Below are 26,559 nucleotides of genomic sequence, written 5' to 3'. Positions count from 1 at the left end.
AAAGTGGATAAAAACACTTTAATAAAACGGCAGCGGCTTTGTGGGATGTCTGTGGCAGACAAAATCAAGAGCCAGGAGCCCAGGACGCGGAGAAGGGCCTGGGTCTCCACATCCGGGCGGGTGTTGGGGCCGGGGCTAGTACTTGAGCAGCCAGCGTGGCCTGTGTGTGCTCAGCGATGTGAAGTAGGACCACCACCAGGGCTTGCTCCCGTCGGCCGAGGGCTGCCTGCGCGCCCGGAGCGGGTCGGGTTCCGTGGCCTCCCCCAAAGAGCTGGCACCTCCCAGCGGGTCGTGGGGCCCAGTCCTCTGCAGCCCATGAAGAAAGTTCTTGGGTCCCATCCCCAGAGGCTGCAGAATGAAGTCCACACGGCCAGCCCTCTTCATCCGGGCAGGGATGATGACTTTCTTGATGACCTTCGCATAGCCAGGGGCTTGGGCAATGACAATGTGGATACCTGGGGGCAGCAGTCTCCAGTAGTCGCCATCTGGGGCTGTGGACAAATAGATTAAAAATGATTCTCACGAGGACTGCAGACCCAGCCACGGGGTGATGGGCGATGGATATGAGTGGGGAGAGGTTAGCATGGGAGGCAGGCGCTAAATGTGCACTTGCCTCTGCATGGGCCTGGAATGTCCTTCCCACCTCTTTCCTCTGTCAAACTCTTATTTATCCCTCAAAACCCTACTTAGGCACCCCCTCTTCTCTGAAACCTTTGATAACCACTCCCACCCCCCATACCCAGCCCACAGTTAGCAAAAGTCCCTCTCTTCTCTGGACCACATCTCTGCCAGGTAACATCACAGCATACTGTCATTTTTCATCGGCTGCGAAATCTCCGTAAGGACAGCCAGAGCCCGCACAGGGCTGGACACCCCGGCTTATCAATGGGATATGAACTTTGGGATAGAAACAAACAGGCTTATGGGTGGAGGTGGCTCTCCCCGGCAACCTTGGAAAAGGAGGCATTTTCCTAGAAATACAGAGCACGCATCCACCGTCGTTCAGTAGCCACGGCCGGGCAAGCTCTTCCCTCACCAAATGCTATAAGGAGACGCAGCCTGCAGCAGACGCAGACCCCGGTTCCTGCCCACCCTCCCCGACCCAGCCAGTCTGGGGAGGAATGGAGCCATCCTGCTGAGGGCTGGGCACACTGTGAGTGCCTGAGGGCACCGGCTGCCACTGTGTGGCATTCCCTTGGCAGACGTGGGCCCCAGGGGACAGCCAGGGACGTGCTCACCTGTGGTGATGTCGTGGCGAATGCCTTTGACTAAGATCCGGGCGTTTTTGACTGGCTTGCCGAATTTGTCCATCACCACACCTTTGATGCCCCGGTGCACCTGAAGAGACCAAGGAGGGGCAGGGAGATGGCGCGAGCTCTCCCGATGAGCGTGGAGGCCATCAGCTCCTTTCCCACATGCTCCTCAGAGCTCGGTATCTCGGGGGAACCACCCCACAGAGCCCCACTCCGCCAGCCCTCGCTCTGCCATCTTTAGCGAGTCAGTCACTCCCCTCTCTGGGCCTCAGTTTCCTCCCTGGCAATTGACCTGAGCATGTTCCGGGCTTTCGAATGACCCTGCATCTCGCCCGAGGCCTGGCTGACTCTATCTTGACGGGCATTGAGCACAGAACCCTTTCCTGCCACTCTTCCGACTGATAGGCATTCCTTCCCTGCCTTCCCAGCCACAGCCGGACTCGCTGGTTCCCTCTGAGCTGAGGCTCCCGAAAGCAGCGTGGGCATCGGAGAGGACGAGGACTGAGTGCTTGGACCCTCACTAGAGCAGTGCGGTTTCATCATTGTACACGCGGATAACACGCCCTGCCTTGGCACCGCTCGCCTGGCCTTGGCACGAACTGGTCCTGAACACACAAGCTCCCTGCACGCCCAGAGCTCCAGTGCTTTCACCCTGGAAAGCCCTCCCAGAGCTGCCTGATCCTGTCCACATTTCTTCTAAAACGGTTGATGACAAACCACCCACATGTCCCCCGCTCTAGTCAGCAGAAAACAACTTGGGGTCCAAGGATGCTGAAGGTCACGCTGAGCAGAACCAGGATGCCTGTGGGGAGAGGAGTCCATCCAGCGAGGCAACCCCCTGCCCGGGCCCTGCACGGGGCTCGGCAGCAAAGATCCTCCAGGGAAAGGGCTCCCAGCCAGGCCCTGCTGTGCTTCCAGAAACTAAGAAAATGGTCTCGCTCCTCTTAAAATCAGGATAAAAGCAAAGCACTTTAGGTTGGAGAGACTGTTTTCCTATATATTCGTCTTTACGTCGACAGTTGTAAAAGTATAACTTTACATACTTTATATGGAGGCCGGAGTCCACAGAAGCAAAGAGCCTGGGCCCACAGGGTCAGGACACAGCCGTGGCAACGGGAGCATCCTCCTTCCCCAGCCCAGGGACATGAGCCTGAGAGGGGCTGGTTTTTCTCTGGGCCAGAGAACCAGCTCTGCCCCAGTGACTCCTCACTTCAGACAAACCTTTGCTTCTGGGTGCCTCAGTTTCCTCAGCTGTAAAACGTTCATGCGACCAAAGCAGCTCTGGCTTCTGCAGGACCGATGATTTTAGCAAGCACGTGAACTCTAATCCCACCGTGGCTGACCCCTACTGTGACCGATGCAGAAACCAACTCGCCTGACACACGCAGCCGGTGAGCTCAGGCCCCACGGCTCCTGACTGCTGTTCCAGGCTCACGCCCAGCCCTCAGTGGCGCAGGCAGCTTAAAGAGGGAGTGGGTACCCAGTCTAGCTCCACAAAGCACATGCTAGCACTTATCTCTGTGCCGCAGGGATTTCGGGAACCCAGAGCTCATGGAATCCGTGGTGAGCACATCACGGGGTCCCAGCCCTCCTGACGCGGTCGAGAGGGAGTGACGGCCACTGCCTGCTGCCCTCTGGGGCTCGTGACCCCCACCCTGGATGCTCTTGTCCACACTTCGCTGCTTAATGGAACTGCACTCCTGAAACAATGTCTCATGGACTCGCATTTAGCGGGAGGGAGAGCATAAAAAGTAAGGTTTTCCTGTGTGAAAGGTGATGGGGAGAAACTGGACAGCTTGAGAAGCCACCGTGCCCTTCAGCCACCCCACCCTGTGGCTCCTCTTCACCCCCAGACAGCATCTGAGCCCTCTCTGCTTAGAATACCCTCACCAGCCCCTCACCAGGACAATTCCTTCCCTCCCTTCAAAACACAGCCCACACTCCTCCTCCTCCAGGAAGCCCTCCCTGATGACCAGCCACACTAGGGGCCTACCTCAGGGTCCCACAGCCCCAGGCGTCCTCTCTGCCAGCCCTGGTCTCACTTCTGCCTCCCCCAGCCCCACCTGAGAGCAGGGGCTCTCACAGGAGGGTCTCTTACAGGGGCCCTCACTCAACATCGGCCTGCATTGGATGGATTTTTTTTTCTGTGCCTGCTCTTGGGCCCGAGGGTCACCTTCACGAAACACGGGGCACATGCGGTTCTCTGGCAGGGAAGGAGAGCTGCCACGCCGCCCTTCCCCTCACCCCGGGTGATGTAGACTCCCACCCGAGGCCTGGCCAGGATCACTATGAAAAAAGCCTCAATTAGCCGCGACAGGCTTGATCCTTATCAGGAGGCCGCGCCCGGCTCTCCCGCAAGACGTCGGTCTCAAGAGCCGCCCGGCCTTCCAAGGTCCATGCTCGCTGTAAATCTTCATATCCCAAGACTTCATGTGTAATATCCAGGAGCAATGCCAGCCACATTCGAGGCTCCTTCAACCTCACGTTCACCAGACGGCCGCAAAACGCAGCGTGCACAGGCCTGGCGCGAGAGCTCCTAGAAGAATGGGACTCGCCGCAGGTGGCGCAGGGCTGCGGCACAGCCATCGGAAAGAAACTCAAGTGACAGAATGTTCCGTTATTATTTTGTTTCGGGCTTTGTTTCTTTCCTACCTCGGCGGCTGCTGCCCTAGGGAATTCGCTCTGTTCTTACTTGGAGGAGGGTTCCTGATTTTTCTAGAAAGGAGGGGGCTCATGGACAGAGGGCTTGGGAATGAGCAGATCTGGGCGACACCAGACAGGCCATGCCACTCTCTGACCCTCTGTCTCCTCCTCTGGCTGTCTCACAGACACTGGGAGCCTGGAGTGTGAGCCTGTGTGTGGCCCAGAGACCCCAGGCCAGAACCTTAACTCTGTCTATAAAATGGGACGGCCCCTTCTGCTGCACGGCCTGGTGTCAGAACCGGCTGCCCTGTGTCAGTGGGCGCCAACTGTACGGTGCTGTGCCCTCACCTCTCCTTGCTGCTGCAGCTCAACCCTCCTTCTGAGGCCTGCTTCTCACTGGGCATCTGTGCTCATATGCAATTTATGTGATTCTTGAAAACACTTGGGGAAAACATAGCAGAAGCTTCTTCGAACACAGGCTCCCTTCCCTGTGACATCCTGGACCCTTCTTGGGGTCCCCAGCACCCTCGGTGTGAGCTGTGCTGGAAGGGGAGCAGACACAGGCACAGAGTCCCCACTCTGACACTGAGGGAGACCTTGGCTCTCTGGAGCAGCGAGGGGTCATTTTAGACACGTTCTCAGCCATCCCCACTCCCCTCCCACCTGCCTGCTTCTGGGTGACCTCAGCCTCATGATAGTAGTCACCCCTCAGTCAGGACGCCCTGCCCCGCCTCTGCCAGCCACTTCCTGCCTGTACCCTTCCCTCTGAGGCCCCAAAGCCCTGCCTGAGCCACACAGCCACCCCACTGCCCAGAGCCCTCACTCCCGCGCCTCCTGGAGCACAGTGCCCGCCCCATCCCACGGCTCGAGTCCTCACCGCAGCCCCAGCGGCTCTTGGGGGTTTTCAAGGCCCCTTGGCGTTCTAGCATGCTCCCCTCTGCTGGGAGCTCTCCCCGCCCTGTGGTTTGATTTCTCCTACCCTTCTTCAAGATGAAGCCCTGCAGCCACCTCCTCCAGGAAGCCCCCCGGCCTCTGAGGCTGGCTCAGATGCCTCGCTGGGCTGCCCAGGCCCGTGCTCCCTTGTTTAGTTGTGCTGCTTTAGGCCCTGACATCCTCGCTCACAGGGACTCCAACACATGGCACTGCCGCCCCAGCACCCACAGGGCACGCAGAGGAGAGCCGGTTGCTGCATCTCAAGTTGTGCATGGTGGACAGTTAACCCCAAAACAAGTGGTGGCGAGAGGAGCATGTGTGTAAGGGGCAGTGAGGCTGCGGGAGCCGCCCTGGGGCCCGGAATGTGACCCACCCCACCCAGGCCCCAGCTGGGCCAGAGCCCTGAGACCATCAGAACTCACCGTCTCCACGAAATTCAGGAGTGACTCCTTGTTGTGCTGCCAGAGCGTGTACAGGGCCTCCTCGGGGGGGAACTTCACACAGCCCAGCTCTACCGTGATCTCAAAGCAGTTGGTGTGCAGGTAGTTGAAGTCGGACATGCCTGCGGCACAGAGACAGCCAGGACGTCAGGGGTGTCAGCCGCACAGAGACAGCCAGGACGTCAGGGGTGTCAGCCGCACAGAGACAGCCAGGACGTCAGGGGTGTCAGCCGCACAGAGACAGCCAGGATGTCAGGGGTGTCAGCCGCACAGAGACAGCCAGGACATCAGGGGTGTCAGCTGCACAGAGACAGCCAGGACGTCAGGGGTGTCAGCCAAGCGCCCAGCAGGCAGGTGAGTGCAGCAGGTACTCGCCACAGACGCCCCTCCTGCAGCTGAGGGGCTGAACAACAGCGAGGTGGGCCATATGATCCCCCCTTTGCAGATGCGCAGATGGAGGCATGAGGCATTTTTAAGTGTCCCACGACGGGAAGAGGCAGAGCTGCATCTTGAGCTCAGGCCGCTTGGCGGCAAAGTCCACAGGCTTCCCCACCCCCATGCTGTCTCTGGTGAGGTCTGGGATGAATTGGTTTCTCACAGAGAAGCCCGCAGCACGGGGCAGCCGCACAGGCCCCTGGCATCCTAGCTGCTGCCCTGGAGACCCCATGGTGACAATGTCCATTTACCCAGACGCTGTCCTGACCAGAGTCTAGGAGGGTGGTCCTATTAGCTCCATCTCCCAGGGAGCCCACGGGCCCAAGCTATGGTGACAACCAGCCACCTGGCCAGCCGAGAAGGCCTCAGAGCAAGCTGGGTCGACCCCAGCCACACCCGCTCCTGCCCTCTGTGCCTTCTGCTCTTGGAGCTTCTTGTTCAGCAGAAGCCACGACCATCTCCAAGGAAGGCCTAGGGCGATGGCACCTACAGGGCTGGCTGTGTCAGGGGTCGCAGGGAGCCCACACCCTTCCGAAGTTCAAGGCTCCTGAACCACAGAGCCTGCAGCTGCTGTTGACAGTCCCTGCCCAGACCCCAGTGTAGCCACAGTCACCATCTCTCTGGTCCAGCTAGCTCTGGTCCCCGGCCTCATGCTTTCCCAGGGCCGTGTCAGGTGCAAGAGGGACAGAGCCCAGGCACAGTGGCTCACGCCTATAATCCCAGCACTCTGGGAGGCCGAGGTGGGCAGATCATGAGGTCAGGAGATCGAGACCATGCTGACCAACATGGTGAAAACCCGTCTCTACTAAAAATACAAAAATTAGCTGGGTGTGGTGGTGGGCAGCTGTAATCCCAGCTACTCGGGAGGCTGAGGCAGGAGGATCGTTTGAACCCGGGAGGCAGAGATTGCAGTGAGCCGAGATCACGTCAGTGCACTCCAGCCTGGTGACAGAGCAAGACTCCCCCTCAAAAAAAAAAAAGGAACAGAGAGGGGCCTCTCCCAGTTCTGCTCCTGGGTGTCTGTTGCAGACCCCAGTCACAGGGCTATGACCGGGGCTGAGGGCCCTCTGCCTGGGTTCTGGAAGGGAGAGAGGCTGCACCGCACCAGGGAAAGACCACAGGTGCCAACCATTGAGCGGGAGAGAAAAGTTTTCAGAGCGGGCTGTGAAGGTGGCTTCAGAGTGTGCAAGAAGTGCCACCTTCTCTGCCAGCCTGCATGGGAGGAGGGGGCAGAAGGGGATGCCACGTGGGTCCTGGCTCTGCCACCTGTGGCTCTGAGCCTCCAGCGAGTCCTTCTCTCAGCTGAGCCCAGCGCTCTCATCGGTGTTGTGCCGGCATGGAGAGGTGCAGGCAGGGCCCAGAGCGTGTGTGCCCGGTCTGGCGGGTGCCCCTCGGGACATACAGTGGCATGTGCCCATTATATTGCTCCCGTGCAGCCTCCCCCAGGGCAAATTTAGCAGATAAAGATGTACACGCTTAAAGTCGGGCTCCGGAGAAACCACAGATACAATTGTATTATCAGTCCACCCCATGGGGGTTCTCGTAAGCATATCCCATGCACTGGAACATCCTTACATTGTCCTAAAAACAATTCCTCACTGTCTCTCTGGAATTCCAATTTAACTGGAAGTCCAGCATTTCATCTGGCAACTCCACTTCCCTAAATGTCACGAAAGGATTGGTCACGGGTGGAACCGTCAAATTAAGCGTTCATAAAATAAACTACAGAAGCCACAGGCCTGGGTCCTCCACAACAGTCACACAACAGCTTTTCATCAAGACAGAAACGAAAACTCAAGCCGGCCTCCTCTCCACCAGGTGAGGCATCACCCTGTCTTCCGGGCTCTACGGGTGGATCCCAGCAGCAGACCGTGGAGTTACACCTTGCCCCCGCCCCACCCAGCCTCCGCACCCCCGACCCCCACCCCAGTCCCGCCCTGCGGAAGCCGCACCTCCCGTGAAGCTGTACCAGTCCGCCCCGTTGATGATGCTCCCCCTCTTCAGGAAATTGCCTCCACACCTATTCTCCGACCTGTCCATCATCATGGGGTGGACGTCGGCGTAGGCTCTGGACAGCAGCTTGAACATCTGGAAAAGAGACCAGGCTCAGATAAGGAAAGGGTCCCCTGCAGGACGTCCTGCGAGCTGGGGTCAATGAGGGGAGGAGCCATGCGTGCAAACACCTGCATTGCAGGTAGGAGAGGGGAATGGTGTCTGCAGGTAGGAGAGAGGAACGGTGTCCCGCAGAGGACAGTGTATGTGAAGGCCCGGAGGTGGGTCACAGGCGATCTGGCACTGCTGGACTTCCAGGCCAGGTCCCATGGGTACCTGGGGTAGTCACCAAGCCTCTGCACACCTGGCCGGGAGTGTGGGCTTTCTCTCCTGAGGTCACACACAGACATGGTGTCTACAGGCTGTGTGTAGGTTGGCTTGACAGTTTATAAAGCTCAGGCTGTTGGAGCAGTGAAGGCAAGGGTGGGCTGCATTTTCCCCGACTTCATCTCCAAAGCCGACTTCTTCTATGAATAATCACTGCTTCATTCCCCACCCTGCTCCACCTCAAGGCTGACCAGCACCATCAGAGGCTAGGACTTAGCCTGCAGGAAGCCCCTCCCTAAGAGGCCCACCCTCCAGCTTCCAGTGCAGTTGGTAGAGGGATAGAACACAGCTCACGGGATCTGCCACCCTTGACATGTTTGGATGTGTGGCTGGGATACTGGGTCCCTCCCCACAGGCTCCCCTCCCCAGCCCAGAGCTTCCCCGCATTGTGCCCATCCCCAGGCAGAGTCCACAGGTCCTCCTTTGTGGGGGTTCTCGGCCATCTGTAAGTCCCAGGCTGACCTTGGGCAGAGGCTCCTTGTGGGTCAGGCAGGCAAAAGGCTCCCCCTGCATGAGCTCATCAGGGCCCCACCAAGCAGGACAGGTCTGTGCTGAGGAGGGGGCTCCCTCTGTCAGAAAGGAGGAGTGGAGGACACTAGAGGGTGGACAGGCAGGGCCCAGCGAGTGAGCGAGTGAGTGAATGAGTGAGTGAATGAGTGAATGAGTGAGTGAATGAGTGAATGAGTGAATGAGTGAGCAAGTGAAAGAGTGAGGGAATGACTGAGTGAAAGAGTGAGTGAATGAGTGAGTGAATGAGTGAGTGAATAAGTGAGTGAATGAGTGACTGAGTGAATAAGTGAGTGAATGAGTGAATGAATAAGTGAGTGAATGAGTGAGTGAATAAGTGAGCGAGTAAATGAGTGAGTGAATGAGTGAATGAATGAGTGAATAAGTGAATGAGTGAGTGAGTGAATGAGTGAGTGAATGGGTGAGTGAATGAGGGAATGAATGAGTGAGTGAATGGGTGAGTGGGTGAGTGAATGAGTGAAGGGGTGAGTGAATGAGTGAAGGGGTGAGTGAATGAGTGAATGGGTGAGTGAATGGGTGAGTGAATGAGGGAATGAATGAGTGAGTGAATGGGTGAGTGGGTGAGTGAATGAGTGAATGGGTGAGTGAATGAGGGAGTGAATGAATGGGTGAATGAGTGTGTGAGTAAATGAGTGAGTGAGTGAATGAGTGAGTGAGGAAGTGAGTGAATGAGTGAGTGAGGAAGTGAGTGAATGGGTGAGTGAGTGAGGGAGTGAGGGAGGGAGTGAGTGCACGAGTGAATGGGTGAGTGTATGAGTGAGTGAGTGAATGGGTGAGTGAATGAGTGAGGGAGTGAGGGAGGGAGTGAGTGCGTGAGTGAATGGGTGAGTGCGTGAGTGAATGGGAGAGTGAGTGAGTGAATGGGTGAGTGAGGGAGTGAGTTAGTGAATGACCAAGTGAAGGAGTGAATGGGTGGAAGAATGAAAAAATGCAGGACAAATGCGCCGGTGGCCCAGGTATTGCTGTCACTGCCCCTGGTCCGCAGTGTGCTCAGCTTGCTCTCCCCATTCCCGCTGGGCCACAGCACTCGGCATGGGCCCCTGCACCCAGCTCTCTGGGGCTCCCCTGGGTCTCTGCACCAGGTGGCCTGTGCCTCCAGTGCCCCTCCCTACCCTGCAGCTGGAAATCTCTACCTCATCTGCGGGGTCCTTTTGGGAAACCACCACTTCAGGGAAGCCCTCCTGAAATCCCAGACCAGGCTGGGGGCTCCCCACCCTGACACATTCACATGTGCACATGCATGCACATGCACACACAGGCATCCATGCACACACGTGCACTCACAGCCCTCCTGCAGCCCTGGCAATCTTCTCCTTGCCAGTTTCTGGCTCCATCTCCCACCCTAGACTGAGGACCCCCAGCGCAGGGACCAGTCCTGTTTGCATTCCCAGCGATGGCCCCAGGACAGGGAGGGGCCAGGTGAGGCAGGGTTGATACCTGAGTGCCAACCAGGGGCCCAGTTATGTGCCCAGCCTGGTGGCCTCAGAAAGGAGAACAAACGATGTGTGACTGCCACTATCAGGGGCCTGGCACCTGGCACTTGCTCACCCAGGGCCAGTCCCTCTCTCCCTGCCCCTTCCCCCAAACACCAAGGGAAAGTGCGGGGAGGGAGGGGGAGGGCAGGCCTGGCTCTCCACGCGAGGCCTAGGGAGCGACTCTGGGCCATCAAGGGGCCAGGTGGAGGGCAGGCCCAACCTCCCGTGGAGTGGGGACCACTGGGGGCAGTTCAGGCAGCTAAGCTCCAGGATCCGCAGCTGGGGGCTGGGGGCTGGGGGCTGGAAGCTGGAGACTGGGGGCTGGGGGCTGGGGGCTGGGGCCCACCTCAGATCACAACCCCTCCCTCAGCCTCCGCTTTGTCATCCATAGTGTGGGAATGGACCAATTCCACGCCCTCCCCCAGCAGGTCGTCCTAAGGTTAGGGTGGGTTGAGAGGGTCCCAGCATCATCACGGGTCTCATCGCCGGCTGCTCTACGAACAGTAGGAGAAACTGAGGCCCGGAAGAGGGGGGGCCTCACTTAAGGGCCCAGTGGACGGTGGAACAAGAACTCTTTCCCCATCTGGAGGAGCCCAGCACGTGAGAAGCAAGCAGACCCCCGGGAAGCGGGACGGGCGGGCACCATGCGCGCTGCAGCACTGCCCTCTGCCGGCGCCTCCCGGAAACGCACCCCTCTGCGGTGGGAAGCACCGGGCACCCCGCCAGGTGCGGGGCGGAGCTCAGAGGAACAGCAGCGCTGAGCCAGGGTCCCCACCCCAGGAGCTCCCAGATGGGGACATGTGAAAGGCAGTGCAGCTAGCCTCGGGGAGATCAGCGGAGCGACGGCTCCTGAGGCCGCAGACTTCCAGGAGGAAGGGGCTTCTCTGCAGAGCTGGGCCTGGAGCAGGTGGTGCTGACCGGCTCTTAGTAGAGGTTCCTAGGAGCTTTGTCTTCACTGAGATCAGGACTGGAGGGGCACCAGCTCCAAGGGGACCGCGCACACTGTCTCCCTCCCCTGCACACACCCCGCAGCCCTCTCACCTTCTCATCGGGCGTGGGAGAAAACATCTTCTCCTCCTGGGGGTGCTTGGAGAAGTCGAAGGGGTAAGACACCACCAGGTCGCCCCCATGAAGGCTGGCCGAGAGCACAAAGGGTATGGTCTGCATCCACTTCATGATTGCCTTCGTCTCCGGGGCCACCTGCCCAGGACAGACAAGGCCGCCCTCAGGGCTGGGCTTCCCCGCCGGCCCCAAGCCATGCCCTGGGCTTCGGCAGTCCTCTGGGCTCCAATGGTGCAGACCATTAACGGTCTCTACATCAACGCACCAGCTGGACTCGGCCCCCGTCACTGGGCCCCTGAGGGGATCTAGGCGTTTCCAACGTGAATCTCTGAATGTCACCAACACCCCAGCAAGGAGGTGTTCCCATTTCACAGACAGGTAACTGAGGCAGGGAAGGAGCACCAGGCTCTCCTGTCCCCGGGGAAGGACAACTCCGGAGAGCCTGGAATAACCAGGGACCCCTGGATGCCTTGGTGGCGACCGGCGTGGGCAGCGGCGGCTCCTACCTTACCCCACCAGTAGTGCTGGGGGATGGGGATGTGGTCGCTGCGCGCGCCGCGGGTCTCCGCCAGCCTGTAGTACTCGGACGTCAGGTCCGGGAAATTTCGGTTCAGATCCAGGTTCTGCGCGTTCTGCCTCCCACTCGTCCACCCGTTGTAGCCGGCACCCTGAAAACACGGCCAACCCCCGACTGGGTGGGGTCAGCGCACCCCGCCCTTCCCCTTCCAGATGGGTCTCGCGCGGGGCTGAGGGCCAAGGCCGGGGCTTCGGTTTCTCCCGGCTTTATGTGATCAGCTCGTGGGCATACCCGACCTCCTCTCCACCCCGGGGCTCCTTGCTGATGCCACAGCCTCGGGGCCTTCCCTGGCTGCTCCCCCTGAGTGGGGCGCCCCTGACAGTGACCTGCTCTCCTCGTTGCCCACCTCCCCGAGAGCTCCCCTGACCCCCCACTGACACACACCGGCACCATCGACTCCCTTTCCATCATTTTCCTCTATCGCATGCATCACCGTTTTAATACACCTAGAATTCTCAGTGTCTTTCCTCTCCCCAGCCCCTGAAGCAGGGGTTTGACAGTATCGACACTTGCTGAATGCTCCTCTCCTAGAGAGGCAGGAACAAAGCACCGCTGGGATAAACTACTCGTAAATGAATGAATGAGGGGGTGGTTCAGGCGGTGGCCCACAGGACCAGGCATCTGGGCGCTCACCTCGGCAGCTGCCACTTCATAGCCGTCAGGGTTCATGGAGGGCAGCAGGTGGATGCGGGTGGTGTTGAGCAGGCGCTGGATGCGGGGGTTACCCAGCAGGTACTCAGAGCACAGGTACTGGGCTAGATAGATGAGCATCTCCCGGCCCGCCACCTCGTTGCCGTGAATGTTGCCAATGAGCTTCACCTCGGGCTCCACTGGGGGCAAATACAGAGATTTGGGGCATCATCTCAAAGCCTGGGGTCCCCAAAGGCATGAGGCTCCCCCACTCAGCAAGGATGACCAGATGGGCTGGGACCAATTCATACTTGTTTTGACTCAAGAATCTCTGTATATAATGAGGTCTCATCAAGGGCATCACTTTTGTTAAGCTCGTTTTTTACGCCTAGCCAGAATTCTTGGTTAGCCTAACTCAAGAATATGAATAATATATGTTATCACTGATTCATGCAAATTTAACTGATGGTCTCTCTTCATGTTTGTGTAATAAGGCAAGGTGTACATTGGTACTTAGCTGGGAAGGTGGTTGGCCCTTGAGTGGATGAATGGATGGGTGAATGGATGGATGGGTGATGGATGGATAGATGGATGGATGGATGGATGGATGGATATATGGATGATGGATGGATGGATGGATAAATATATCAATGATGGATGGGTGGATGAATGGATAGATGAATAATGGCTGGCTGGCTGGATGGATGAATAGATGATGGATGGATGGATAGCTAAATCAATGATGGATGAATGGATAGATGGCTGGATGGATAGATATATCAATGATGGATGAATGGATAGATGGATAAATCAAGGATGGATGAGTGAATAATGGCTGGATGAAATAATGGATAAATTGATGCATGGATGGATGGATGACGGATGGATGGGTGTGTAATGGTTGAATAAATAAATGGATGGATGATGAGTGGATGGATGCATGGATGTATGAATGAATGGATGGATGATGGATGGATGTGTAATGGCTGAATGAATAAATGGATGGATGGACGGATGCATAAATGATGGATGGATGGATGGATGGATGGATAAATGAATGGACTATAGGAAGAAGAGAGGACCAGGCCCCATGGCCTTATTAGCTGTGGGACTGCAGGCAAGTCACTCCTCCTCTCTAAGCCTCGCATTGCTCCCCTGGAAGAATGATGTCTCCCTCCCCAGCTGGGTGTGGCCCAGGGACATCCAGGGATGAGAGGAAACACCCGTGTTCCTCGGATGCCACATCCCGGGGTATAAATGACCTGGGAGCTTTCTGCACTGGTTACCTCCCTTGGCCTTCTGCACGGGGCACCTCTTGCCCTCAAATTCCAGTGCTGTAGGGAGAGCCTCTGCCTCCTGCCCAGAGCAGGTTACAGTTGGAGAGGGAACATAGTGAACCTTGGGGGCCAGGGTATGGCCAGGTGGCCTCTGGCTCCTGGTAAGAAATAGAGCCTTCGGGCTCATGGTGTCCATGCTGCCCAGACCAGTAGGATGAAGACTGGCTGAGGCTGCCAGCCCTGAAAAGGCCCTGAGTCCATAAACAAAGAGCAGGTGCATTTTTCAGTAACTGGTGAGGACCAAGGGTCAAATGGAGGCTGCTTTTAAAATGATCCATTCTGTTTGAGTAATGTGCTCATGGGACAGGTGGGGCTGGGGGCTGAGGCCCAGACAGGACTCGGACGGACTCACTGACCCCCAAGAAGCCCTGGACTCCAATCCTGAATGCCCTCAGTGCCCTGGAGGAGGGGAACCTCCCCACGAGGGAAACAGAGGCCACCCATCCAGAAGGTCTGGGTGTTTGCTAGAACATCCTGGATTCTTAGACACTACCAGCCTGAGTGGCTCTTTGCAACTTAGGGTAGCAAATCATGACAGCAATAAAATTTGATTTCCTAATTTGCCCTGCAGGAAGACCCCTCTAAAGGAGCAGAAATGCCCAGCGTTTTCCATACTGCCCGCTCCCACCTCAGAACAGGATCAATCCAAAGCCTGATGGAATGAAAACGGACTTGGATTTTTAAAATAGAAAAATCTCTTTATTTATAGCATTCTGTGGTGTCACACTCCTGGAACAGTTTGGAAAAGGAGAGGCCGGTACCCAGGGACAAGGGTTGTACAGACCTGCTTGGGGTCCAGTGTGCCAGGACAAGGTCTTCAAACGGCAAAATGCAGCGCATGGCCACACACTCCTTCTAAGTGCAGAAGGGCCCGGCACTCCTATAGCCATTGTTTTGCTCCTCCCTGACTTATGCCTGTGATATGCAGGGATGGTGCCCTCCTCCCTCCAGCCTCCCAGGCGACTTGTAGACAACCTTGCTATCTCCCTGCAAGCCCACATCCCAACATCATCTTTTCTGTCTCAAATTTCTTGTTTGGCCGGGCATGGTGGCTCATATCTGCAATCCCAGCACTTCGGGAGGCCGAGCTGGGTGGATCACTTGAGGTCAGGAGTTCGAGACCAGCCTGGCCAACATGGTGAAACCCCTGTCTCTACTAAAAATACAAAAATTGGCCTGGCGTGGTGGCCCATGCCTGGAGTCCCGGCTACTCGGGAGGCTGAGTCAGGAGAATCGCTTGAACCCAGGAGGCAGAGGTTGCAGTGAGCCGAGATCACGCCACTGCACTCCAGCCTGGGCAACAAGAGCGAAACTCCGTCTCAAAAAAAATAAATAAATAAAATTTCTTGTTTATTTTGTGTCTTTTCAGCCACTAGATCAATGTCTCCATTATTATGAAATAACCTAGTCTGCCACCCTAAATTTTGAAGTAAGATGGATATCTGGAGAAATTCTCCATTGTACATATAGTGGTTGCACATGCCCAGCGGGACGTGGCCTGCACCAAGCAGCTCCCTGAGGCCCCCAGCCGTGCCCAGGACCCCAAACACCCCGCCAACTTGTGCACCCTCAGGTGGAGCGGCCTGAGCCCTTTCCCGAAACGGGGCCAGGCCAGGCCCTCCCAAGGGCACTCACTCAGCTCGTGCTGGCCGGGGCGGCTAGAGAACTCGATGACCTGCAGCTCCCTGCCGTCGAAGCTGCGCCCGATGCTGTAGGTCCTGGCCACGTGGGCGCAGCGGGAGGCCGTCCGCCGCAGCACACGCACCATCTGGGCGTAGGAGTGGTGGCTGAAGCGGATGAAGGTGGGCGGCAGCCCTGAGGGCAGTGCCTCGTCAGCCTCCAGGCCTCCTGGGGGAGCAGTGGGGGGGCTCAGTCAGTGTCAGGCCCCGAGGCTTCCTACCACTGCCTGGCAACGCTGACCACGCACAGCACCCTTAGCCCCCTCTGCATGACAGCCATGCTTGGACATCTGTATCTTTAATTAGAGTTCCCTCTGCAGTGCCTACAACGATATCTAAGCCAAACGGCACCCGAGGTATGTACACAGCACAGCGCCATGGTTCCTAATGTGACTGTGAATAAACGTACTTGGGGCCACCGTGGGAAGTTCCTAAAAGACAGAGCAGGACAACAGAAAGGAAAAGAGATCTATGGGGTCCTGGACCCCCCAAGGCAAAGCCCTGCTGGGTGTGCAGAGGGGATTTTCCTGGGTGTGCAGAGGGGATTTTCCTGGGTGTGTTTCCATGACAGTGGCGCTCAGGCAGTTCGGTATTCTGCTCCGTTTGCTTGGCTAATGGTGGAAACGGGGGCTCCTTGCAGCGCCCTCTCCGGCTGCTGTGAGGCCTCCCAGTGTTTCTCTTACAACCTCTTCAGTACAACAGTGAGCGCCTGTCCATGAAGGAGACAGAAACGGGGGTTCTGGGACGGACTTGCGGGAGGAAGAAGAAAGGGGGCGGGGGGAAGAGGGAGGGGTTCTGGATCTAGAATACGAATGTCTCTACGCCACATATGCACCAGCTTCCCCACCATCCTGTCATCCACTAGAACAGAGGCGCCCTGAGGGCTGCCCCGGTGACCCTGAGCTCCCTCCACCCCGCCAGGGGCTTTGCAGCAGCCAGGCCCATAGGAGCAGGACACAGGTGCCTGCAGGCTGTTCCTGGGTCCACCAAGAGTTAATGTGTTCCTCTAAGCTTCTCCTCGCCCTGTGGTTTCGCTTCTGCTCAAAACAGTTCTCCAGGGGAAAGACTAGCAGAGGAAGCCAGCAATTTGGCGGTAGAGATGCCCAAAATAATCTCAAACCGACTCCTTGGGCTTTCCCAGGCCTGTGGGCTTGGCTTCCTTCCTCGCCTCCCTGGCCTCCCACAGGCACCTCCACCGCCTCTACAGGGACTGAGCTCTGCAGACGGACGGCTCCCACCTGCTGGCAAAGGGCACCCCCCTACTGCTGCATCGCATGGAAGCCAAGGGTCCACCCTTCTCAGATTGGGAGCCAGAGGCTGCAAGACGTGCCAGGATCAGCCCTGAGCACCTGACATAGTCCGGAACCCAGGGCTTGCAGGAGCCCGGCCCGGGTGTCTGTCTGTGTTCCTTCTCCTGCCCTCCTCAGTGTCCCAGCACAGAGCCACATGTACAGTGGGTGCTCGGTAGCTGTTTGACGAATGGCCAAATCCATCCCTCCATCCCCGACGGGCTCGGGCCACTCCAGCTAAAGACCCCACCCCTGTCACCCTTCCCGAGGCTCCACTTCCTCTTCCATGGAGCAAGGCTGTCGTGAGACTCGCGTGAGCTAGCACATGTGTGGCACCCGCAGTCAGATCCTCTGAACCCACCTACGAGCGGACGCTGCCCCGCACGGGTGAATGTGGCACACACTGGCCCTAGCCTCTTCAAAGACAGGTTCAGACTCATTCAAACGCGATGAAACACCCACATCCAGGCCTCAGTGGCAAGAGCCACATCCCAAGCCTTGGGGGCCACATGCGGCCAGTGGTGACTGTCTCGGACGGCACAGAACCGAACATTTCCTTCACACAGGAAGGTCTAATGGGCCAGGGCTGCTGCGGATCATGCAGGGTCTCTGGTGGACACCGACCCGTGAGACGACAGACACAGGGGGCTCCATGCAGGGTCCCCGACCAGCCCTGCTGCCAAGTGGCCCTCTGGGACCTCTTTGCACACCTCAGAGACAAGTGGCCCATGGTGGCCCAGGCTTGCCCACTCCCCCTCCACTGTTTATCTGCAAGAGACACCAAAGCCTTTCTCCACAGCTCCTCTCCCTCCTTGAGCCCACAGGGCGGTGCAGACCCTGCTTGGAGGAGTCACTCCAGGCCAAACCCTCTGTGCGATCTTCCAGGCTCAGCGATGAGCAATCATGAAGCTTTGCCCGCCAGGCTTCCCGGGGGACGTAAATGTCCCGCCCACCCTTGACCATGAGTAAGCACTGCGGCTCTGGAGGGTCTGTGGGTGAGGACTGGACCCCCAGGGCCGGCCCTGCACTCTGAGCCCAGGCTCCCCCACACGAGGCCTCCTCATTGCACCCCGGGCGGGGGCACTGCCCCCACTTGGACTCAGCGCCCCTCCACCCCAGCCTGCCCCTAAGGGGCTGGAGGCTTCTGCTAGGGGGCCCTGGGCAGCGAGAGGATTCTCCATCTGCACTGAGCCCCCGATCCTGCCTGGCACCCTTTTGTGGGGAGCATGCTGCCTCGGGGAGCAGCCCCACCCTCTACCAATGCCCGCACCGTCACCGTAGACAGAAAAGGCCTCAAGTTCCTTCCAGTGTGGCTCTTGGCCCTCCATGACCACCTGGACCCCGTGACCACACAGGCCGCTGCCACTTTCCCTTACCCCGAAGCTTCTCCAGCGGGTCGTAGCAGCCCTCATCCTCTCTCGTGAAGTAGCGGTGGCAGTCGAGGAAGTAGGGCCAGGCCATGTCAATGGCGTCGAAGGCGGGCTGGCAGGCCTCCCGCAGGCCCTCGCAGATGTGCCGGCAGGGTCTGCGCACCCAGCCACCCTCGCACCGGGGGGCCAGCACAGCACAGCCCAGCAGCCGCAGGTCCGGGTTGCACTGGCCCTCCAGGAGCTGGTGTAGGACGCTCAGCAGGATGTACTCGGAGCTGGCCTCCACCACCTCCCACGACCGGTGCTGAAGCAGGTTGGGGAAGGTGGTGCGGTTGTAGGCGGCATCGCTGCAGGTCCCGAGCTGCAGGTCCACGCAGGTGGCTGGGGAGGCAGGGTCGGCAGGTCAGTCCCTCCCGCAGTGGCCCTGACCGTCACGCATCAGACATTTACGAAGGGGACCCCACGCAGGGCCAGGGCCTGCAGGGAGGGGGCACCCACAGTCTGGCAGGGGAGAACCAGGACAACAGCTACTGTGCAGGAATCAGAGCCTGTGAGAGACCAGAGAAGGAGCCTAAGACCAACCAGATTCAACTACCCACTGGCAGGCGAGCCGCAGCAGGCTGCCCTGAGCCTCAGCGTCTCCATCTGCAAAGCAGCTGTGCCACACAAGGGCCCGTGAAGGCAGCCAGCCGACACTGCGTTAGGCAGGGACAGGCACAAACCACCCAGGAGCCACAGCCGCAGCACAAAGATGTTCCAAAGACGCACCCTGCTTTGGGCGTCTAGTGTCTTTGGGGACACTAATGGGTCAGGTGGGGCTCAGGACTTGGATGATGAGTGGATAATGACAGATGCGGCTCAGCCGGCTCATCTCTGCTGTGCGGCTCTCAGGGATGCCTTAAGCCCAGGCAGGGGGTAGGGTCCTCACTGTCGCCGGACACCTTCCTGCTTCCTCATCACAGCTGTTTGTTTAGCTCCAAATGCCCCATCTCTAAGGACCTCATTGGTCTAGCAGAGCACTCCAGCCCCCTCAGGAGTGGACTGTGTCCCCGCAGCTGCTGGCTCCACGCTTGCACCCCCAGATGGCCTTCTCCTCTTTTCCTCAGTTGGACTTTCCCGTTGTGCCATCGCATGGGACAAGTCATGACATTTTGCCACTTCTCATGTCAAAGTCTAGAAAGGACAGGATTCTTTCTGCCTCACATTGCCCTGCTCACCACATTTTACAGCCGGGCAAGGTGGCTCACGCCTGTAATCCCAGCACTTTGGGAGGCCGAGATGGGAGGATCGCTTGAGGCCAGGAGTTTGAGACCAGCCTGGGTAACATAGCAAGACCTCCATCTCTAGAAATAAAAATAAATGAAATAAATAAAAAATAAAATAGACATTTTACGTATGTCATTGACTTTGTACCTGGAATTTTTTTCCTGATTTTTTAAAAGCCTCCCCTTAGAATACACCAGATGCCCAAATCCGTCAGGAGGCGACGATGAAATATTTGCCCCTTTCAGGGAAAAAGCCCTGACCTCAGCCCTGACCTGGGCACTTCACATTGGTCGGCTCCCACGTCACTTTTGAAACCATCTCACAAGATCGGTTTGGCACTCCTCCTTTCACGAGAGGAAACCGGGGCCCGGCGTGGGAGGCCACTCACCCAAACCCCAGACTCAGCGGGGACCCTGCACAGAGCCAGTGACCACGAAATGCATGTGGACAAGGCCCAAACACAGGATGTGTGACCGCAGTGGGGACTGGAGTAGGGACGGGGGCAGGCAGGAGAGGGGAGGGATGGAGAGGACATCTCTGCAGGGGCTGGGGTGGGCATAGCCCGGTGGGAAGCCAGTGCACCTTTTCCTGGCTGGTCTTTTTTTGTTGTGTCTAATTTTTCTCTGGCTGCTTACGAGGGGATTCTGGTTTGATTAATGGGCTGTGTTATCCATTACCCACTTCTGAAATCACGGGTTCAGCTGCCTAAAGTGCTCTGACAGTGTGGGGGCTGCAGCCCTCCTACAGAACAGAAGCCAGGGAGGTCCCGGTACTGTACCGCTGTCTGCAGCTGGCGGCCTGTGGCATTCACCTGGAAAGAGAGACACGGCACTGTTAGTGACCTGCCTCGCCGTCCTTCACTCACTGGGCAACACATGGCCAGGGCCCTGAGCGCAGGTAGGGACCAGCCCGGGCCACCCTCCACCAGCTCCATCTCATGGAGTCTTCACAGCAGCCCCTGAGGCAGACGCCACAGTCATCCCCATTTCCCAGGTGTGAAGGCTGCATCTGAGAGGTCACATGACCTGCCTAAGGACAGACAGTTGGGTGGCAGCAGGGCTCAGTGGCATCCATTTGGCTCAAGCCCGGGGCTGGGCTGTGGTGCCCACAAGCCTGATGTCCAGGACAGAAGAGCCCTGAGGTGGCATCTGTGAGTGCCGTGGTGCAAGTACCTCTACCGTGGCCAACCTCAAGCTTCCCACCGTAAGCCGCTGAGTCCTCAGAAGATTCCAAAAGTTTTAATAGTCAGCCCCCGGGGCCCTCACCAGCAGGCACTGCCGCACCCAGACCCAGGCCCCTCCCAGAGTCAGCCATGCAGGCTCCGTGCCACCAAGGACACCGCCAGGGTGTGGCCTCTCCCCATTTCCTAAGTCAGGGGCCCTCTTCCAAGAAAAAAGGATCAACACACAAAACCATCCTCGCAATCATGGGGTTTTGAGGGCCCTTTCCAAAGCCCAGACATGTGAACCCAACAGTAAGGCCTCTGGGAAGGCCAAACACAGCCAACCCTAAGCAATGCCGGCTGCTAAGGGCCCTGTATGAAGCGGGACCCAAGGCTCTGTGTGCATCAAGCAGGGAGGACGTATCCAAGGCGGGGAACCCGGCGTCAGATTTAAAGCATCAAGCGGGGAGAATGCATCCGAGGCAGGGAACCCGGCATCAGATTTAAAACCCGGCTAGTGCTGGGACAGACCCATGCCGGAGTCCACCTGGCCAGAGAGGGGGCAGGCCGGGCAGCGGGAGCAGCAGGCACCCGGAGAAGGGGATGTGACCCACAGGCAGGACGTGTGGAGTGGGTGCGGGGGACCAGGGAGAAGGGGGCAAGCAGGCTGGAGCAGAGGAAAAGGCCTGCCTGGCTGTGACTTCACCTCCAGCCAAAACCTGGGACAGAACCTTGAGGCCAGGAGAGTGCAGGCCGCTTTTTGGAGCTCACCCTAGGATCTGGGGGCTCTGAAAACTTGGCTGAGCACATGGCAACTCTCCAAAGGTCAGAGAGACCTGGGCTGCTCTGTGGCCCGGCCGCTCCCACCCTCGGGAACCTCCTGGGACTCGGTTTCCCCACTGGTGACTGGGCAACCACGGTCCTGGATCCCTACACCGTTCAGCTCACAGAGCTCTTGTGGGGTGGTGTTTAGGGCTCTGGTCCTCCACCAGGCACTCCTAGGAGAGCTCCCATTTCCACCCTCATCACAGATGACAAAAGAGGTCCACACAGTGCTCTCCGGGCGTGGAACAGGCGTGTGCGGGCGGCCCTGGGGAAGACGTGGCCGCCCTTGGGCTCACTCTCCCTCCCTGTCCAAGCTGGCAGGGAACATGGACTATGAACCACAAGGGCTGTGTAGGGCAGGGAAGATGCCCAGCCCCAGACCACTGGGCCCAGGTGCCAACCCCCACATCACAGCAGGCAGCCCCAGGCAAGTGGCTCTTTTGTGTCTCCATTTCCCCCATTTCACATGGGTTCATTATAATCACTTTGCAGGGATACTGTGAGATGAGACGACCTATGGTCCGAGCCCAGCACACGATCTCCCGGGGGGAAGAGGCTGCATCAGCCATAGTGTGCATCATTCCTGCGATGGTTTCAGAACAACCCGGAGACAAGCTGCAGGAGCCCGTGCTGTGCGAAGTGTGGGAGAGCAACAGGCAAGGGCACTGTTTTCCTAAAGCATCTGGGAGTGGGGCGGCCCTAACCCAAGAGAGGTACTGCAGTGTGCCCACCTGCCCATCCATGCCCGCGGATGCCCACAACGTGCGCTGGGATGAGCACAGAGGAGCTTGAGTCCCCCTGGATGGCTGTCACGGGCCTGTGGGCGTGAGGCTGTCCAGGCACCCTCCCTGGCACCCTCACGTGACTCCCAGGCCTTCATGGTCCAGAGCGTCCCCAGACTCCACCAATCTGCAGCATAAAGGAGGCATGACAGCTTGAACTTTAGGAAAAAAGAACGAAGAAAAAGCTGGTCCGGGATTCTGCTTGAAATACTGTGCCCTCACCCGCCTGTCTGTGTGGCTAAAGACAACTGGGTGATGTTGGGAAAAGCAGATAAAAGGCTTGCATGCACACAGGGCCCTGTGTGAGCACCCCTCCTGTGCAGGGCCCTGAGTGAGCACCGGTGTGCAAAGCTGGCCGCCAGTGGGGCCACTCTGGCAGCAGGGTTTGCACTCAGCTGACCCGTGGTCTCATCCTGCACTGAGCTTGGACCGAGGCAGGTGCTGCAGCACAGTCAGCTCAAGGTTCAAGGTGATCTCAGCCCAGCACCCCTGCTCCACTCCCTGGGTACCCATCACAGGGCTCTGACGGTGCCTGCCCGGCTGGCACTGAGCGTGGCCTGGCCCTGAGCTGGCGAGCCTGGGTGAGCTTAGAACTTTGTTCATTCACTCAGCAGACATGAGTGAGTGGAAGAACTAACTTTGACTTGACCCTGGGGCCTCTGCTGGCCTCAGGGAGCTGCAAGGTGAGGTGTCCATCCCTGCACCTGCTCCTCCAAAGCCACCAAGCGCCCACACGAGTGACTGGACCATCACACAGGGACTGGACAGGTGATCCTTCCTGGCTTCCTGTGGCTTTGAGTCTCCCTTGTTCACAGACGAGGGCACTAAGACTCCAGGATGAACCACTGCCCGTGCCTCAGTTTCCTCACGTGTAAATTGGGATAATGATCACGTCTACCTCATAGGGCTGTTGGGGGATCCATCAAGATTAATACGACAGCAGGGTGAGGTGCCCAGTGAATGCTCAACACACAGGCTTGGGACACACGGTAGGCAGGAGCGGGACTATCCCCTGTGACCCCCCAACAAGCCGTGCAGCCCCAGCGGGGTTTCCCAAGGGGCAGGAAGAGTGTCTGCTGACTGGGTCACCCCCACTTCCACTGGCCGCCATGTGCAAGGCACAGAGAGGGGTGGGTTTGTTTGCCAGGGCTGCCCTAGCAAAGTGCCCACCATGCTTGGGTTAAATCAACAACAACCAGGTGCAGCGGCCCACACCTGTAATCCCAGCACTTTGGGAGGCCGAGGTGGGAGGATCACAAGGTCAGGAGTTCAAGACCAGCCTGGCCAACATGGTGAAACCCCGTCTCTACTAAAAATACAAAAATTAGCCAGGCATGGTGGCACACACCTGTAGTCCCAGCTACTCGGGAGGCTGATGTGGGAGAATCACTTGAACCTGGGAGGTGGAGGTTGCAGTAGGCCAAGATCACACCACCGTACTCCAGCCTGGGTGACAGAGAGAGACTCTGTCTTGAAAAAAAAAAAAGCAACAGCAGTTCAGAGTCCTGGAGGCTGGAAGTCTGCAGGTCTGCAGGGCCACACTCCCTCTGAAGGCGGTAAGGGAAGAACCATCCCGCCCCTCCCAGCTCCTGGTGGCCCCAGGTGCTCCTTGGCTCATGGCCATAGCACTGCAGTCCCTGCCTCTGTTGTCATATGTGAACTTTGTCCCTGTGTCTGTCTCTGCCCAAATCTCCCTCTTCTTCTAGGGATACCAGTTATTGGCTTAGGGCCTGCCCTAATCCCGTGTGGCTTCATCTGAATCAGATTTCATCCACAAAGGCCGTGTTTCCAAGTACGCTCCCATTCACAGGTGCCAGGGATTACGTCATCAATATGTCCTTTCTGGAAGACACAATTCCTCCCCCAACAATCAGCAAGCCCCAGTGGGTGCTGCTGTGGCCACAAGAGAGTCAGGATGGCCTGGGAGGAGCCCTTAGGGGCTGCAACTGCCCCAAGACCACACAGCTAGTCCCATGATGTGGCTGGGCCTTTGCCAGCTGGCTTGGCCTCCGTAGGCCTCTGGTTTTGGCCCTTACCACACGGGGGTGGGCCTGCTGACCCAAAGCCCACTCTCTGCCTCTCCCAGGCCCCATCTGCCCTGGCAGCCACAGAGCAAAGCCAGGGTGACTGTGGATGGTTAGACTATTCACCATTGCTTCCCCACCCTAACCACCGTGGGACCCAGACATCCCCGGATCCCCCTGCAGACTTGCAAATGCACAGCAGGGTGAAAGGCTGTGCCCCTAGAAGTCTCTCAAGCCACGCTCTCCATTACAGCAGCCACGAGCCACATGTGGCCACTGAGCCCTTCACATGTGGCAAGATCAAACCAATGTGTGCGATGTGTAAAATGCACACCAAATTTCAGACTTAGTACTAAAAACAGTGTAAATGTTTCATTAATAATTTTTATACGAATGCCAAAATGCTGGAATATTTTGGACATATGGGGTTAAATAGAATTTGTTATTAAAATCAATTTCACATGTTTCTGTTACCTCTTTAGTGTGGCTACTAGAAACGATAAAATTCTGTGTGTGGATGGCTTTGTGTTTCTGTTGGGCGGTGCTGGTCTGAAAGCAGCTTTTGAAATAGTTCTAAGCCTCTTAACCATGAGGTGGCAGCATTTCTTCAACATGGGAGTGACAGCCCGTCAGTCCTCCTCCTCCTAAACCGACCAGCGGCTATGCCTGGGTCAGGGATGAGACCTGAATGAGGTCAGAGAGGTCAGGCCATCTGCCCAGGTCACACAGCAGAGTCAAGGAGTCAGAATCTGAACCCCAGACCCTAGGACATGAAAATCGCCTCCGTCCCCAGCCTCCAGTGAGGACAGGGAATCCTCCACCAGGGAAGGGTGAGGCAGAGGCGAGAGAGCACCAGGCTTGCTCTGTGCGAAACCCAGATGGCGAGACAGGGACATGGCAGCCCGGGGTGTGGGGCCTGCACTGCAGCTGACTGGCTCTGCCCACTTCTGCCTGTGGGCTGGAAAGGTCCTTGACTTCCACGCTCGTCCGTAAGAGGGGAGACTGGACTGGAGAACGAGTGATTTCTCCCAGAAACACTTGCCGATGGCACGGCTGTGCTCGGCACCTGCCAGGGACAGAGACCAGCCCATGCATCCTGCTGAGTGTGGACAGGGCTGTCTGTGCATCCTGCTGGGTGAGGACAGGGTGGTCTGTGCTGCCTGCATGCAGAGGAGGAGGCCACACTTCTTCCTGGGAAAGGGCAGGTCAGGAGAGCTTCCTGGAGGAGGGGGCTGTGGTCTCCAACAAGCCTATGATTCTAGATACTCTCTGGGCTCTCAGGGGCCGAGGGGAGGCCCACCCACAACACGGCACAAGCTCCAGCGGCACCCCACCTGCACACCTGCATGAGCACACACGCAGCGGGTAGAAAAGAGCCCAGAGGTAAGGCGACGAGCGGAGGTGGGGGGAAAATCCAGGCATCAACAGGACGGAAAGGGAAAGCGCACTAGGGCGGGGTTTCGTGGTCCTGGCACATCCACTCGCAGGGCTCAGGCAGTTCTCAGGTATCCACAAACCCCAGAGAACAAGCGATTCAGAACCTGACACCCTACACCCTTGAACCCACACAGGGCCCCACTCCCGAAGGAGCCCAGGTGTCTGCTCCTGATGAGCGTCCTGAGCACGGTTGGCTAGATGCACCCCCACACCTGAAGAGGCCATGAGTCCAGGCGGGAGCCCAGGATCCGGTCCCCAGCCTCTACCTACCTGCTCCCCACCCCCGCTGCACACCCCTTGGGTGACGTCATGCAGGCAGACCTCCCAGAGGGTCCCTGCGTCCCTTCCCTCTCCGGGCCCCAGATCCCTCCAGGGGGCCCACGCCCCCTCCCAGCCCTCAGGGCCACTTCCGGAGACTTGCTGTCCACATCACAGCCCCAGCTTGGAGGGAGGGGTCAAGAGTTTGCTACAGCCCAGAGACACTGCCCCGTTCCTGGAAGGACCCGGGGACCTTGGATGGCCTTTTGTCCTGCAAAGTCCTGGCACCTGCTCCCTCCGACCCACCTGCAGGGCGCCCCTGCTGCTGTGTCCGACAGGAGAAAGATCTCACCCCCGGCCCAGGCGCGGGGACCCTCTGCTGCCTGGGGTCACGGCCTGGATGCGGTAAGGAGCCTCCCTGGTGTCCCCGTCCAGGGGAGAGAGGTCACCCTACCAGTCCCAGGCCACATGCTGCCCACTTTGGAGACGTTCTCGCCAGGGCCATAGGCGCATGACCTACTGGAAGAAAGCTCCCGGGCCCCTGGGAAGCGACGGGTCACACTCCCCGGAGGTTGCAGGGTGGAGGGTGGAGGGTGGGGGCAGGAGACGGCCTTACCGGCGGGGTTCCGCTCAAACTCGCACCCCGGCCGGGCAGCGGCGATGACCAGGACTGTGAGGAGGAGCAGCAGCGGCGGTGGGGGCGGCATGGTGGGGCGGCGGGCCTTGGACGGCCGGCGCAGTGATGTGGCACTCGGGCCGCGCGGGCCGGGGCTCT

General features: G+C 58.3%; 1 protein-coding gene across 1 annotated transcript; it reads right to left on the bottom strand.

Moving 5' to 3' along the window:
- Positions 1-26,559, bottom strand: CPZ (carboxypeptidase Z). Its single transcript, XM_032135741.2, has 11 exons — positions 26,401-26,559; positions 20,075-20,107; positions 18,037-18,411; positions 15,328-15,540; positions 12,359-12,555; positions 11,655-11,816; positions 11,128-11,286; positions 7,657-7,792; positions 5,252-5,391; positions 1,239-1,338; positions 1-491 (listed from the first exon to the last, which is right to left on the bottom strand). The coding sequence occupies exons 1-11, from the start codon at positions 26,489-26,491 to the stop codon at positions 136-138; spliced, it is 1,962 nt and encodes a 653-aa protein (XP_031991632.1). The 5' UTR covers positions 26,492-26,559; the 3' UTR covers positions 1-135.

The sequence above is a fragment of the Hylobates moloch genome, unplaced genomic scaffold, assembly GCF_009828535.3.
Source record: "Hylobates moloch isolate HMO894 unplaced genomic scaffold, HMol_V3 SCAFFOLD_17, whole genome shotgun sequence".
In the NCBI taxonomy this organism is placed as follows: Eukaryota; Metazoa; Chordata; class Mammalia; order Primates; family Hylobatidae; genus Hylobates; species Hylobates moloch.
The sequence above is the reverse complement of the archived record's forward strand: the minus strand, read 5'-3'. Positions and strand labels throughout refer to the sequence as shown.

Excerpts from the sequence above, each read along its gene's own strand:
- CPZ (XM_032135741.2), bottom strand. The coding sequence starts at position 26,491 with ATGCCGCCCCCACCGCCGCTGCTGCTCCTCCTCACAGTCCTGGTCATC. Across the intron at positions 12,556-15,327 it reads CCCCGGCCAGCACGAGCTGA|TGGAGCCCGAGGTGAAGCTC; the intron begins GTGAGTGCCCTT and ends ATTTGCCCCCAG. Across the intron at positions 11,287-11,654 it reads AGCACTACTGGTGGGGTAAG|GTGGCCCCGGAGACGAAGGC; the intron begins GTAGGAGCCGCC and ends TGTCCTGGGCAG.